Genomic DNA, 14,092 nt, shown 5'->3' on the forward strand with positions numbered 1-14,092 from the left:
ATGTGCGGAGGTGGAAGTGTTGCATGTATCATTTTCAGGCGACTGCAATACTCACGGCACCGTTCACAATACAATAAAGCCATGGGGACATATGAGTAAAACAATCCCATGGATAACCAGCAAGACCCTTTACAATATTGGGTTGTAGCCCAGCTTGTACCCCTGACCTCTATGGCCTGGGCTTGCCCAGTCTCATCAGATCCTGGAAGCTAAGCAGGGTTGACCCTGGTGAGTATTTTGGTAGAAGAAGAAAAAAGAGTTTGGATTTATACCCCGCCTTTCTCTCCTGTAAGGAGACTCAAAGGGGTTTACAAACCCCTTTCCCTTCCTCTTCCCACAACAGACACCCGGTGAAGTAGGTGGGGCTGAGAGAGTTCTGAAAGAACTGTGACTAGCCCAAAATCACCCAACAGGCTTCCTGTGTACAAATGGGGAAACGAATCCAGTTCACCAGATACGAGTCTGCCATTCATTGGCAGGGTAGGGAATCAAACCCGATTCTCTAGATTGGAGTCCACGTGATCTTAACCACTACACCATGCTGGTAGTATGGAGAGCCAAAGAAGTATGGTGTGATAAAAGCGGCAGAATCTAATCTGGAGAATCGGGTTTGATTCCTCACTCCTCCACATGAAGCTTACTGGGTAGCCTTGGGCCAGTCCCAGTTCTCTCCGAACTCTTTCAGCCCCTGTGGAGGCAGGCAATGGCAAACCACCTATGAACGTCTCTTGCCTTGGAAACCCACTGGGGCCGCTTTAAGTCAGCTGTGACTTAACAGCAACAAATAAAATAAATGAATCCAGAGTCTTTTTGTGCTGCTGCTGCTGCTGCTGCCCTCTGTCGTCCAGAGATGGACCGGCAAAACACACTTTCTCTATCAGATAGCCAGGCTGAGACTCAAGCGCCTTAAATCCCACAAGCCAGCCTTTGATCCGATGTGCAACAAAATTAGTGGCGGGAAAGTGTGAAGAGGAGGAGGGCTTTTTGTGCTGGCCTGGCTTGGAGGAAGGAAGACAGTTCTGAGAGGGGGTTATTTGCATGCTGGAGAGACGCAGCGCCACTTTGGCAGCGCGTGGGAAACTCAGAGCCTTACAAAGAATTGCATTAGCTGTTTCTGCGAGGCCCATTCCGCACATGCAGAATAACGCACTTTCGAGCCACTTTCACAATTGCTTGAAAGTGGGTCTTGCTATTCCGCCCAGTAAAACCCAGCTGCTAAGTGCATTGAGAGTGGATTGAAAGAGCATTATTCTGCATGTGCGGAAGGGGCCTACGGCTGTGCAGACATACTTAGGGGTTTGGCTGGAGGGACATAATTGCAGATATGGATCCAGGAGATCAGCTCTGAAAATGTAACTTTTTTTTTTTCAAGTAAGGTGACAAATAGTTGGAATAGTCCAGGGTCCAGGAGTGTTTAAAGAGGTCAGAAGAGACAGGGCAAAGTTCAGAGGTTTATTGCCTACCTGTCCAAGGGGACTTTACCTTTATATTCAGACTACAGATAAGCTCCGTTTTTAAAGGAATAAACAAAACCAGTTTGCTAGAAATCCACAGGCAGAGGAGTGAACAGTGCTGATCTGTTGGGGTACTGGGTTTTCCGGGCTGTGTGGCCGTGGTCTGATGGGATCTTGTTCCTAACGTTTCGCCTGCATCTGTGGCTGGCATCTTCAGAGGTGTATCACAGAGGGAAGTCTGTAACACACTGGAGCTAATCTGACCTGTTACTGTGTGTAGGCGAAACGTTAGGAACAGATGCAGGTGAACTTTAGGAACAAGATCCACCAGACCACGGCCACGCATCCCGGAAAACCCACCACAACCAGTTGAATCCGGCCGTGAAAGCCTTCGACAATACACTGCTGGGGTAGGCTTGCAAGTAAATGGGCTTTGCTCCATTAAAGAATGGAGTGAAAACTGACGCGCTTGCGCTGTCATCTTCCGCCAATCAACCTGAGTTTGGCTGTCCTGTGCCCCATGTGCTGGGGTGGTTCTCCCTGAGACATCAGGAGCCAGCGTGGTGTAGTGGTTAAGAGCAGGTGCACTCTAATCTGGAGAATCAGGTTTGATTCCCCGCTCTTCCACTTGAGCTGTGGAGGCTTATCTGGGGAATTCACATCAGCCTGTGCACTCCGACACACGCCAGCTGGGTGACCTTGGGCTAGTCACAGTTCTTTGGAGCTCTCTCAGCCCCTCCTACCTCACAGGGTGTTTGTTGTGAGGGGGGAAGGGCAAGGAGTTTGTAAGCCCCTTTGGCCCCTTCCGCACATGTAGGATAATGCACTTTCAGTCCACTTTCACAATGGTTTGCAAGTGGATTTTGCTATTCTGCACAGCTGCAAAGTACATTAAAAGTAGATTGAAAGTGCATTATTCTGCATGTGCGGAAGGGGCCTTTGAGTCCCCTTACAGGAGAGAAAACGGGGATGTAAACCCAACTCCTCTTCTTTTTGTGGTGGCCTCAATCCCTGCCTTTGTAACCATTTCCAAGGCCAATAAGGGTGCTCTGTGTGCCTACTCTGCTGGACAAGTTTTGGGGGAAAAGGTGGAATTGTGTGTTGTCGCAGCAAGACCAACCTGTGCGTCCATGTGTGCAACTTTCGGTATGCATTGGTGGGGAAACCTTAAGATGGTGCAAACAGAACCAAAACATGCCTTTATGCGCATGTGCATATAATTTCCTATATGGAAATTAACATCACTTCCTACATGGAAATTAACCTGAGGAACCTGTACAGTGGTGTCCTGGGTTGCTCCCTGAATTGGTTTTTATAGGTTCACAAGGAGCGCGCTGAGGGTGTGACTTGGTTAGAGCTGGCAGGGCAGAGTTGTGGCGAAACTGCAAAGTTTGTTTTGGCAGGAGGGACTCGCACGGTCCAGCTTTCTTTTACAGCTGGCAAACCGGTAGCCCTCCAGACTACAGACATGACTGAATCACGAGGTTATCATATTTACTCAAAGGGAAGATGTACACATTTTTTGTTTTTTTATTCACCTTTCTTCCCCGTTACCCTTTATTTCTTAACCGTTTGTGGTTTAATGGTTTTTGTTGTATTGTTATTAATTTCATCTTTTTAATAAAATTAAAAATAAAATAAAATAAAAACAGGTCACCAGTTCAAGGGGAACTGAAAACCAAAGGGGAAAATTACAGCCTATGAAACAGAAGGAAATAAAGGATTGAATGATGAAAAAAAAAAGGGAAGATGGCTTTGAATATAAGGCTTTAAAATGTTTTGTGCAAAAATAAATTGCACATAACTGTCACTAGTGTGCAAATGTGAGATGCCCCCCCCCCTTTTTTTTGACTAGGAAAAAACCTGGTCTTGCGTTTGAGTAAATACTGTTAACTATTCTTCCATTCTGCCACAAAACTCTTCTGCTGCTGGATTCTATAAGCTTTGCCTTCCAGCCAATGAGCTTGGTGTTCAGCAGGCCGAGTTATTGTTTGCGTAACAAAGGACCACCTGACCAGGTGAAACGGCACCCACTTTTCAGAAAAGTGGCCCAGCTAGAGGAAGAAGCAGTCCCATGCATGTATGCTGGAGTGGTATGGGTGTGTGGGGCGGGGGGGGGGGGGGCACAGAAGAACCGGTTGCTGTTCCTGTTTCAGCTTCTGCAAATGATTACTTGAAGACTCTGCCTCCGGTCTCAGTGGACGTGAGGAATGTCAGGTGGCCAAGGCTGCCCCGGACCCATAGATCCCTTAAATCTGGACTCTGCCTCTGAGTCAGGAAGTAGCTTCGTACATAGCTGGGAGCCAGGTAGTACTTTGGCTGCCTATTCATTAACCCAGCCACAGGATTACAGCGGCCAAGTGCCTTTTGCCACAAGAGAGAAATCTGCAGCCACAAATCCCTTTTCCAGGTTCCAGCCTCACAAGGTGTCTGTTGTGGGCAGAGGAAGGGAAAAGGAGCTCGTAAGCCCCTTTGAGTCTCCTTACAGGAGAGAAAAGGGGGATATAAATCCAAACCCTTCTTCTTTAAAGCTCTTTAAGCTGGCAGCCATCTCTGGGCCCCAGAGTAGTAATTACCACACATGCACTTCATAATCTAAGGGATCTTTCTGCTTGTCAGTCCTCAGACATCCTGCCAAACTTTTACACAGGGTTTCAGTGTTCTATGGGGACAGGGCGGGATGGGCGAGCCCTGGAGCCAGGTTCAGGTTTGCTCTGTACCTTGCCGGCTCTCTCTCTCTCACATCTTTCAGAAGCAAAAGAGAGCTTTGCTTGGGGTGGGGGGGCCAGTCAGCCCTTCCTGCTGAAGTATTTGAGGAGGGGGGATCGGATTAGCTCACAGACGGGTCATCTGGGGAATTCAAGAACAAAAGCAACTCTGTTGAGAGACCTGAGCTTTGCAGCCCCGTACACTTCCTGATTTCTCTTGCCGCCTCCTCCTCCTCGTCCTGGGCCGTCATCTGGGAGTGAGTGTGTGCGTGTGTGTGTTTCCTCCTCTTCTAACCGGAGAGTGTCCAGAGGTGGACTTTTCCCTTTCCGAGCGAGTCCTTTGCGTGCCTTAGGGTGCAACGCAGTCCTTCCCGCTTCTGAGCAAGGCCAGGCAGGTTGGTTGCCGAGATCCACGTTCCCATTCAGTCTGGAATCCTCGAGCCCATTGAGCGAGGGCGGGCGTCGGACACCTCGCCTCAAGGAAGTTCAGTCCCGGCGGGCAGGGGCGGGCGCTCAGCGCTGAGAGCGGTAGGTGGCTCCGGTTTCTGGAAGTGTTCGTCCAAAAAGGGTTCTCTTTCTCTGGGTTAAGAAGAGGAATATAGACAATATTTTGGGGCGCACAGAATCCCTCCAGGAAGAAGCCAGGTAGGGTTTTGTGTCAGGGAAACTATTTATATGGCAAGCAGGGTGCGGCAGGAGCAGTTGACAGAGTTAGTTTGGCTAGCTGCTGATTGACTGATCTGTGAATTGTGTAGGGTTCAGTAATGCTATTGCTGTTTCTATAAGGGTGTGTGTGTGTGTGTTTAAATTCAGCTCAGCAGCTGACATAAGACCTGATTGCGGTTTACGGAAGTAACGTCGCTTGGAATTCCTTGGCTGGCAGGTAAAGCTGGGACGTTTCTTGACGGCGGTTCCTTGCAGCACACTCAAAAGGGCAAATTGTTTTTCGGTGGGGTGCCGGGTTGTTCAGGGGAAGTAACTTCATTTTAAAAGAGAATTAGAAAAGGCTATGCAAGACCGGTCTGTCAGTGAAGAAATAAAGCCTCCATGTAGGCGCAACAGTGGGGGAGCCTTTGGCCTCCGTGCCATGCTTGGGAGGGTTCCCCGGGGTATCTGGCCTGCCAAAGTGTGAAACACACTGCAGAGACTGTTGGTTTGACCCTTCACTGCTGTTTGTACATTCATAGAATTCAGGATCCTGTACCTGGTATGAGCAGCAAACAATCTGTGGGTCTTGGAAGTATGCCTCCCCTCCCCCTTGCCAAGACGTGCTTATTTTAAGTGGCTCCAAATATATGCCCTGGTATTTTTCATATTGTGTTCAGGGCCCTTGTGGATTTGGCCCCCAAATCCTTTCACAGTGGCTGCTCCTATTTTCAGCTAGCCCTTCAGCCTTTTTCAGGGGAATGTCCCAATTGACTGGATGGGGGTGAGCTGGCGCCCTTGGAAGGCAGTGCTTCAGTCTCTCCCATTGAAGGTGTGGTGAGGGGGGTTCGTGTGGACGCACATCTGGTTGGATAGCAGTTGTGGGTCTAGAAGGGCAATGGGAGCAGACCAGCCTATTGTTAAAATATGAATGCCGTTCAAGTGTGAGAAATCTGTGCATTGGTGCAATTTGTATCTCTGTAGGTCATGCACAGTCTTAGAGCCAGCGTGGTGTCGTGGTTAAGAACAGGTGGATTCTAATCTGGAGAACCAAGTTTGATTCCCCACTCCTCTACCTGAGTGGCAGAGGCTTATCTGGTGAACCAGATGCATTTCCGCACTCCTACATTCCTGCTGGGCGACCTTGGGCTAGTCACAGTTCTCTCTGAACTCTCTCAGCCCCACTCACAAGGCGTCTTTTGTGGGGAGAGAAAGGAAAAGGAGCTTGTAAGCCTCCTTGAGTCTCCTTACAGGAGAGAAAGGTGGGGTATAAATTCAAATTCTCCTCCTCCTCCTCATCTTGTAGCAGGGTTTAGTTATTTCTCCATCAAGCACTGGCTTACCCCACTGCTACACGTGCATCGGTAAAGGTTCTATTGAGCATGTAAACGGTGGGCAGTGAGCCCTCCAGATCACCGTTGGCTTTTGGACGACTGCGTCAAACTGAGGAGGGCCATTTTTTGCTGACTGTAGCCCACCTCTGGCCAATTAAAAATCCCAGGCCTTCTACCCAACATGAACCTGTATCTTGCCCATTTCGGGGTAGGCGGAGCATCAAATGCATTCAGGAGGGTTCATCAGACTTATCCAGTTCTGCTCTCTGAGCCGGCAACACGAAGAAAGCATAGATCTTGGCACGGCGTTCAACCTTGGCTTCCCCGTCGGGGAGCATCCGCAGCTTTCCCGGCTGCAGACCTTTGGCGGTGACCTCGCTCAGGAACGCAAGCCAGAGCGAGGGCCAAGAGCAGGCCACATCGTGATATCACCGCTAGGAAATCATCAGGATATGATCCTTTTGTTTCCCTGCAGGGATGCCCTTGATACTACGATTTCCAAGATTCTTGGAAATGTAGTTCTGTTTATAGAGAGACATGTTATTGATGTCCTTTAAATTTTTTTGGCATTGGCTTAAGCCAACATTCAGGTGAACATTTTTGAAGAGTTGGATTTTTATTGTTTTTACTGTGAAAGTTCCACTTTAATTAAAAAAAAATGCTTGTATCATAGTTTGTCTTATTAGCTGAATGCTTTAAGTAGGGTCGACCCTCCTTTGCTGCACGGATTGTGGCTCATCTGGATTTCCTAAGGTTATTCTTGGGACATCTCAGAGCGAACCGGGCAGCTTTGGGGGCAAGAGTTGGATGCAGTGATGTCTTAGCTGTTTCAGACATTAAGAAGAAGAGGAGGAGGAGGAGCTTGGATTTATACCCCACCTTTCTCTCCTGTAAGGAGACTCAAGCTCCTTTCCCTTCCTCTCCCCACAACAGACACCTTGTGAGGTAGGTGCGGCTGAGAGAGTCCTGAGAGAACTGTGACTAGCCCAAGGTCACCCAGCAGGAATATAGGAGTGCAGAAACACATCTGGTTCACCAGAGAAGCCTCCACCACTCGGGTGGAGGAGTGGGGAATCAAACCCGGTTCTCCAGATTAGGTTCCACCTGCTCTTAACCACTATACCACGCTGGACACAGTGATGTCTTGGCTGCTTCAGACATTAAGACTCTAGAACTGCTTCAGAAAGTATTTGCAAGAGAATTCGGGAGTCACTGCTGGGCATTATCTCGCAAGGCAAAACATCAAAATCCAGGACAATGGAGCGGTTTTGTGCATGTTTTACAAGCCACCCCTTCCTGTATGGGGGAGTGGACAGTGTTTGGACAGCCTCTAACTTGGCAACCTCTCTGGAATGGCCCCCTGCCTTAAAACAATGGTCATTGTCCATTGTCATGTGGCAGGCTGAAGGAAGGATTTATCTGGAGAAGGATGGGGGGTGGGTGGGTGGGAATGTGCTGAGGTCAGATCTCTTAGTCATACAAACACAAACTTCCCTAGTGGAGGAATCTGGCAAAGGGATTTCAACAGCGACAGACAGGCTGTCCTTCTGGACATAGTCCAGGGCACTGGGATTAAGGGTTTTTGTTAGGGGTGCATGAACTGCCAGGGGAATTTGGGGGACCTCTGCCTTTTGGTAAACAGATCTCTAGGTGAGGAGCAGGAACCTGTCTTCCTTGCAGGTCTTGTCTTTGGAGTTTAATATTTAACCCAAGCAGTGGAATGGAAAAGTTTTTGTAAGGCCGAGTGCGCATCTGGAACGCTGCCCAAATGAACATCAAGCCCCGTGGTGGTGAACCTTTGGCACTCCAGATGTTATGGACTACAATTCCCATCAGCCCCTGCCAGCATGGCCAATTGGCCATGCTGGCAGGGGCTGATGGGAATTGTAGTCCATAACATCTGGAGTGCCAAAGGTTCGCCACCACTGATCTAGCCTCTAAATGTGTTCAAGTAGAGCCCTTTTGCTTTTTTAGCCTTTCGACAAGGGACCGTAGTGGGGTGGCTCTGCAGGCCTTTTGTGTGCGCGAGAGGTTCCAAGCTGTGTCTGCAGACGTTTCTTTTTTTGATCTTTCAAGCTATATGACACAACAGTCCAATAATGCAACAGCTGTAACGCCTGCTGGGGAAGTCCCCGGTTCTGGATCGCAGAGCGAGGAGAATTAAATGAACAACAAATATCCCCAGGCCGCATTCAGCTGCATCCGCCTGAAAATGCGGGAAATATAGATATAAGTGAAACTGAATAGGAACGTCTGGTGGGAATCGCCGTGAACGCTTTAGAGTTCGTCATCCTTGCGATTCCGGGCAGCCCATGAGATTAATGGGGCAGGTCCGCCCTACCAATAACATCTACCCGGAACGATATGAAAAGAGTCAATTGAGGTGGCTATGGTCCATTGAGCTCCCAGTCTCTTCTCCAGACTCTAGCCCAGGGTAGAGCATCTTAAGGGGGGGTATGGTTGGGCAAGTAGAGCAGTGTCGTTACTTCAAGGAATTTCTACCGGTTTTGAACGTCATTCTCGCTGTATTGTCGAAGGCTTTCACAGCTGGAACCACTAGGGTTGTCGGTTTTCCAGGTTGTCTGGCCGTGTTCCAGTAGCATTTTCTCCCAATGTTTCGCCTGCATCTGTGGCTGGCTTCTTCAGAGGATCTGATGGCAGCAAAGCAAGTGGAGTATATATACCTATATACCTATGGAATGTCCTATATATACCTATGGAATGTCCAAGAAAGAACCGATTGCATTGGTTAAAAGTGTTAAAATCGCACCCTCGACACTTGTTAACCAGTGCAAATGATTCTTTCTCCCACCCGGGACATTCCACAGGTATAGACACTCCACTTGCTTTACTGCCATCAGATCCTCTGAAGATGCCAGCCACAGATGCAGGAGAAATGTCAGGAGAAAATGCTACTGGAACATGGCCGCACAGCCCGGAAAAACCACAACACTGTAGTCATTCTCACTAATAGGGTTTTTCATTCTTTGCTACCCATGTTGAGATTTCAGAAAGGGCAGCTGGACGTTTTAACCAATGAGGAGGGCGATCTGTAGTTTTGTCCCGTTTTTTGCACGTATGGAGAGATTAACCAAAATCTGTCGCTAAGGAATTGGCACATCCCCCCACCCCTCCTTTAGTCCACCTCTGTACAAAGCTGAACACCTTGTGCTGTTTTGAAACATGCTTTTCTTTAAACCTGATAAGAGTCTCTGTTTGGTTTTCTCAGGTGTGCCTGTTTTGGGCCAAGGTGCCCTTCGGTAGTCCTTCACAGGCACCTGACTTCTCTTGCTCCTGCTTTTTAATCTGCTCTTCTCTCCCTCCACGCTCCTTCGCCTTTTTTTGTGCTTTTCTGATTCTTCCATTTCTTGACTCAGCTTGTTTACCTGGACTCCCTGTCTGCTTGCCTTTCAGAACTCGTCTCCTTTCTGCGTGGCGTTTAAACGCCTGGCAAAAACTCGCCTGGTTCCGCTGGCATTTTCCTCCAGGCCTTTTTCTCGCCACTCCCTTTCCCTCAGCTACCTTGTGTCTGCCTTTAGCCCGTGAGCCCAAGGGCAGAGCCTGCGTCTTACTTTTTGCTGTGTCGAGCACCAAGTCTTGGTTGGCTGGATGGAAACAATTATTAACTCTTGGGCCCTCGAGCAGGAGGGAGCAGCCGTGCACTGGCATGACTTCCTTGCATGCGAATGCTTCACTGTGTCCCGGGGCAACCGACAAGCATTGTTTTTCCCAGCGTGAGGACTCACCCGTTGGCACACGACTGCTGCCCTTCCACTGTGGGTTGAGGGGTGGTGTCTGAATGTGGCTTGTGATGGAAGCAGAAGAGGGACTTGAGTGGCAGAGGCTTATCTGGCGAGCCAGATGTGTTTCCGTACTCCTACATTCCTGCTGGGTAACCTTGGGCTAGTCACAGTTCTCTCTGAACTCTCTCAGCCCCACCTGCCTCACAAGGTGTCTGTTGTGAGGAGAGGAAAGGAAAGGAACTTGTCAGCCACCTTGAGTCTCCTTACAGCAGAGAAAGGAGGGGTATAAATCCAAACTCCAACTCCTCCTCCTCCTCTTCTTCTTTGTTGCAAATTAGGGAGCTGGTTGCAGGAGGGCGAGAGGTGGGATGCTTCACGGTCACCGAGCGAGGGTGGGGGCCGACCCTTCGTCTCCTTCCTACATGTGGCATGACTTGGGCAGGGGCTGGGGATCATCGGCAGAGCAACACGATGCACGTGCAGAAGGTCCCAGGTTCAGTTCTAGGCATCTCCAGTTACTCTGGGGCGCCAGTGTGAGGAAAGACCTTCATCTTCCTGGGACCATGGAGAGCAGCTGCCAGCTCCAGGAGGTAATGCTGAGCTAGATGAACCTGGTATCTGGCAGCTTCATATGCTCATTTGCTGAGCAGAGGCCGTGGCACAGTGCTAGAATACTCGCCTTATGTGCGGAAGATCCCAGGTTCAATTCCCAGCTAAATCCATCTCAGTGCAGGAAAAAGTCATTTCTTTTCCAGAGACACTGGAGAGTCACAGCCAGTCATGGGAGAGGATATTGAGCTAGATTGACCAATGGTTTGCCTTGTTGTAGGGGGAGCCTCACCTGCTCGTATGACTTAGTGAGGCAGGTAAGTCTCATCATTCAAACTGAATTGTGTTTCAGAGCCGAAGGAGTTCATCGAAAAGGAGGGGGTGGTCAAACCTGCGATTTTAAACTTCTGCTCCGCTTGTTCTTTTGCCCCTCTCGCCAGGCAAATGAGGTGACGGACAGCGCGTACATGGGCTCGGAGAGCACGTACAGCGAGTGCGAGACGTTCACGGACGAGGACACCAGCACCCTGGTTCACCACGAGATGCACGATGAGGTAGAAACGGACAGCGCGATCGATTCCACCGTGCATTCGGAGTACACGGATCCCAGTGAGGAGCCGGAGAACGGGTAGGTGCCTCTCCCGACCGAAGCCGGACTGGAGCACAGCAAGTTGGTGGCTAAACGTTGGTCGGAGGAGGGCCAAGCTGGGAAAGTGTGGGGCCTGTCTCAGTCTCTCCCTCAACCTACCTCTCCGCATAGCTGTAGGGATAAAAGGGTCAGGGTCGGGGTGGGGGGCAGTGTGTACTGCCCTGAGCTACCTGGAGAAAGGTCAGGAGGTGAACTGCTTAGTCAACGATGAAGTTAACCAGCAGGAAAATCTTGGGCACTTGCGGAAGAGGTGAGCAGGTGGGTCACACTGGAAGCTTCTAACGCAGTGATGGGGAACCTATGGCACGGGTGCCAGAAGTAGCACTCGGAGCCCTCTCTGTGGGCACGCGCACACAGAGTTTGTCATGTGGGGGGCGGAAAATCACACACACACATCTAGGCTGGCCTGGGCCACTGAGCACGACATGCGCACACTGCAGTGAGCAGGGAGGACTCGGCTGGCGGGCCTGGTGCCTGTGCTCCGGGTGGCTGATGTCCGGGGGGTGGGGGTGGCACAGAGGAGGCAGAGATGCTAGAGAGGCACAGAGCGGTGTGCAAGGGACTTGCTGGAGGCTAGAGCAGGCTGGCCCCTGCTCAAGCAAGTGGGGCGGAGGAAGAGGGAGCCAACCGTTTTTTTCCAAACTAAAACCTCAGCATTCAGGTTAAATTGCCGTGTTGGCACTTTGTGATAAATAAGTGGGTTTGGGGTTGCAATTTGGGCACTCAGTCTCAAAAAGGTTCACCATTACTGTTCTAACGTGACCTGTAGCGGATGACAATTTTAAAATTAAAGGCACCCCCCCCCCCTCAGTTCTGGGAATCTGGCTCTGCCCGTGATTGATTTCAGTGAAGCTCGCATACCGACAGCATGCTGGCAGGGGATGATGGAAACTGTAGTCCATAACATCTGGAGGGCTGCGAGTTTGACACCTGTGGGTTAGAGTATCGGCCTCAAATCCCCACTCTGCCGCCAAAGTTCGCCAATCAACCTTGGGGCTCATCATGCTGTTAGACCCACCTACCTCACAGGGGGGTTGCTGTGAGGCTAAAACGGAGGAGAAGAGAACGAGGCTGTCGGCTGCTTCGGGGCTGAAAGGGTGCCTGGCCGTCGGGAGGCCCCGCGGCTTAAGACGGGGAATGGGATTAACCTGCCGCCTGGGCGTTCTGTGCTGACGAGTCCCGGGCTTCAGCCATTGCTAACCCTCTGCCCCTAATCGGCTTCCAAGCTCTGAGCCACAAGGACCTTTTCCTCCAAGCGGAGAATCGGCAGGCATGCCCACCTGTCCGCATCCCGCTCGACCTCCAGGGACCATGGCGAAAAACCTGGGGCTCGCCTGTTTGTCTGAGCAGGTACCTTTTACAGGGGAACATCTCTGGGAACATGGGGTCTCTGTGACTGGGGTGGCCTTCGGTTGATTTCTGGGCACGGGCTGGGAGCCAGGGAACGGTGCCACGAGCTGAGAGTCCCTGTGGTATTATTGCTCTGGCAACATCGGGAGGAAACTCCGGAGCTGCCTATCTGAAGATCCAAATAGGACTGGCAGATGTGTGTTAGGATAAAGAGGGAGGTCTAACTATGTCCAAAAGAGTATTGGATCTTCCGGTTCAGCTGGTTTGCGTGTTCTTAGTTGAGCAGTCCCGTGCCTGGGAGAACACAGATTCTCTGGTGTAGATCACATAGAACAGCGAGGGAGGCTGGCTAGATCCAGTATAGATTCAGTAGGAGAAGGCAGGAAGCCGACCATGCTGATAATCTTCCTAGCTAGATTGGTCTGGGAGTGCCATAGCACAAGACCACAGAGGTCTTTTTTAGCGTAGTAGACTGCAGCCGCATGAACATCCACCTGCCATTACGATCATAATAGAAGAGGAGTGTTGTTCGCAAATGGCAGACCCGGTGATGGATAAAGCTTGACCTGTTGGTTTTCTGTTCCTGTAAAACTTGGACAGGAGTTATATAGGGCTGTCATATCAAAGAGGGAGCAAGCTTGTTTTCTGCTGCCTCAGAGACTAGGACGCGGAGTAACAGATTCAAGGGGCAGGGAAAGAGATTCCACCTAAACATTAGGAAGAACTTGCTGACTGTCAGGGCTGTTCGACAGTGGAATTCACTGCCTCAGAGAGTGGTGGAATCTCCTTTATGGAGGTTTTTAAACAGCAGCTGGGTGAACATATGGTTTTGGTTGTGTGTTCCTGCATGGCAGGGGGTTGGACTGGATGGCCCTTGTGGTCTCTTCCAATTCTATGACTTCTCTTGCTGCAGCTGCTGCTTGAAAGGACTGTGGCTGTGGATGGGACTGAATTCATGAGCCCCCCCCCCCCCCCGCTTCAGTTCAGTGGAAGACTTGGCCCCCTCGAGCCCGTGGATGCCTCTCTGGTTGACCTGGCCCAGACGCACATGCTGAGGACACTGCGGTATAATCCTGCGTCTGCCACCCTGAGGTCTTTGCAGGGAGAAATGGGGATACAAATGTGGTAACAGGCAACAGTTGACAGGTGGTGGCCTTTTGGGAGGGGAGTCGTGGTTCCCCCCCCCCTTTTGAAAAAATTTAAAGCCGCTGAGGTGCTCCGAAAAGACGAGAGCTTCTGTCCATTGAAAAAGGCACGCAGACATTGGCCCTAAGCTTTAAACCGGCACTGCAAAGCTTCTATGGGTCTTGGAAGAAATGAGTTTTTGCAAGTCGTTTTTGGGTTGTTGGGCTTGAGACGGGCCTATAAGCTCCCATGGGGTAGAACTCCCTAAGCGGGGGCTCTAACTGCTGCAGAATTATTCTCAATGAAGACGAGTCCACAGTGGAATTGAGTGGGGGTTGGGTCACAATCTACGTGTGCCATAAACTGCACGCTGCATTTGGGAAGTCGTGATACATTTTCTTATCTTGCAGTTGGCTTTTGGGCCAGTCTTGCAGTTGGCTTTTGGGCCAGTCCCGGACTCTCCCATTCTGTTCTGCTTGGCCTTTTTCAACACCTCTTCTTACCATGCAGGTGGAGGTTGGTGAGACAGCCTCGC

General features: G+C 50.4%; 1 protein-coding gene across 4 annotated transcripts in view; it reads left to right on the forward strand.

Moving 5' to 3' along the window:
• Positions 1-14,092, forward strand: part of RAB11FIP3 (RAB11 family interacting protein 3) — a 70,817-nt gene that overhangs the window by 32,474 nt on the left and 24,251 nt on the right. For all 4 annotated transcript variants that reach the window (XM_048493945.1, XM_048493944.1, XM_048493947.1 and 1 more), the window contains exon 4: positions 10,874-11,061. In XM_048493945.1, coding sequence (XP_048349902.1) covers positions 10,874-11,061 — 188 coding nt within the window. The remainder of the gene's footprint in view (positions 1-10,873; positions 11,062-14,092) is intronic.

The sequence above is a fragment of the Sphaerodactylus townsendi genome, linkage group LG04 (assembly GCF_021028975.2).
Source record: "Sphaerodactylus townsendi isolate TG3544 linkage group LG04, MPM_Stown_v2.3, whole genome shotgun sequence".
NCBI classification, from domain to species: domain Eukaryota; kingdom Metazoa; phylum Chordata; class Lepidosauria; order Squamata; family Sphaerodactylidae; genus Sphaerodactylus; species Sphaerodactylus townsendi.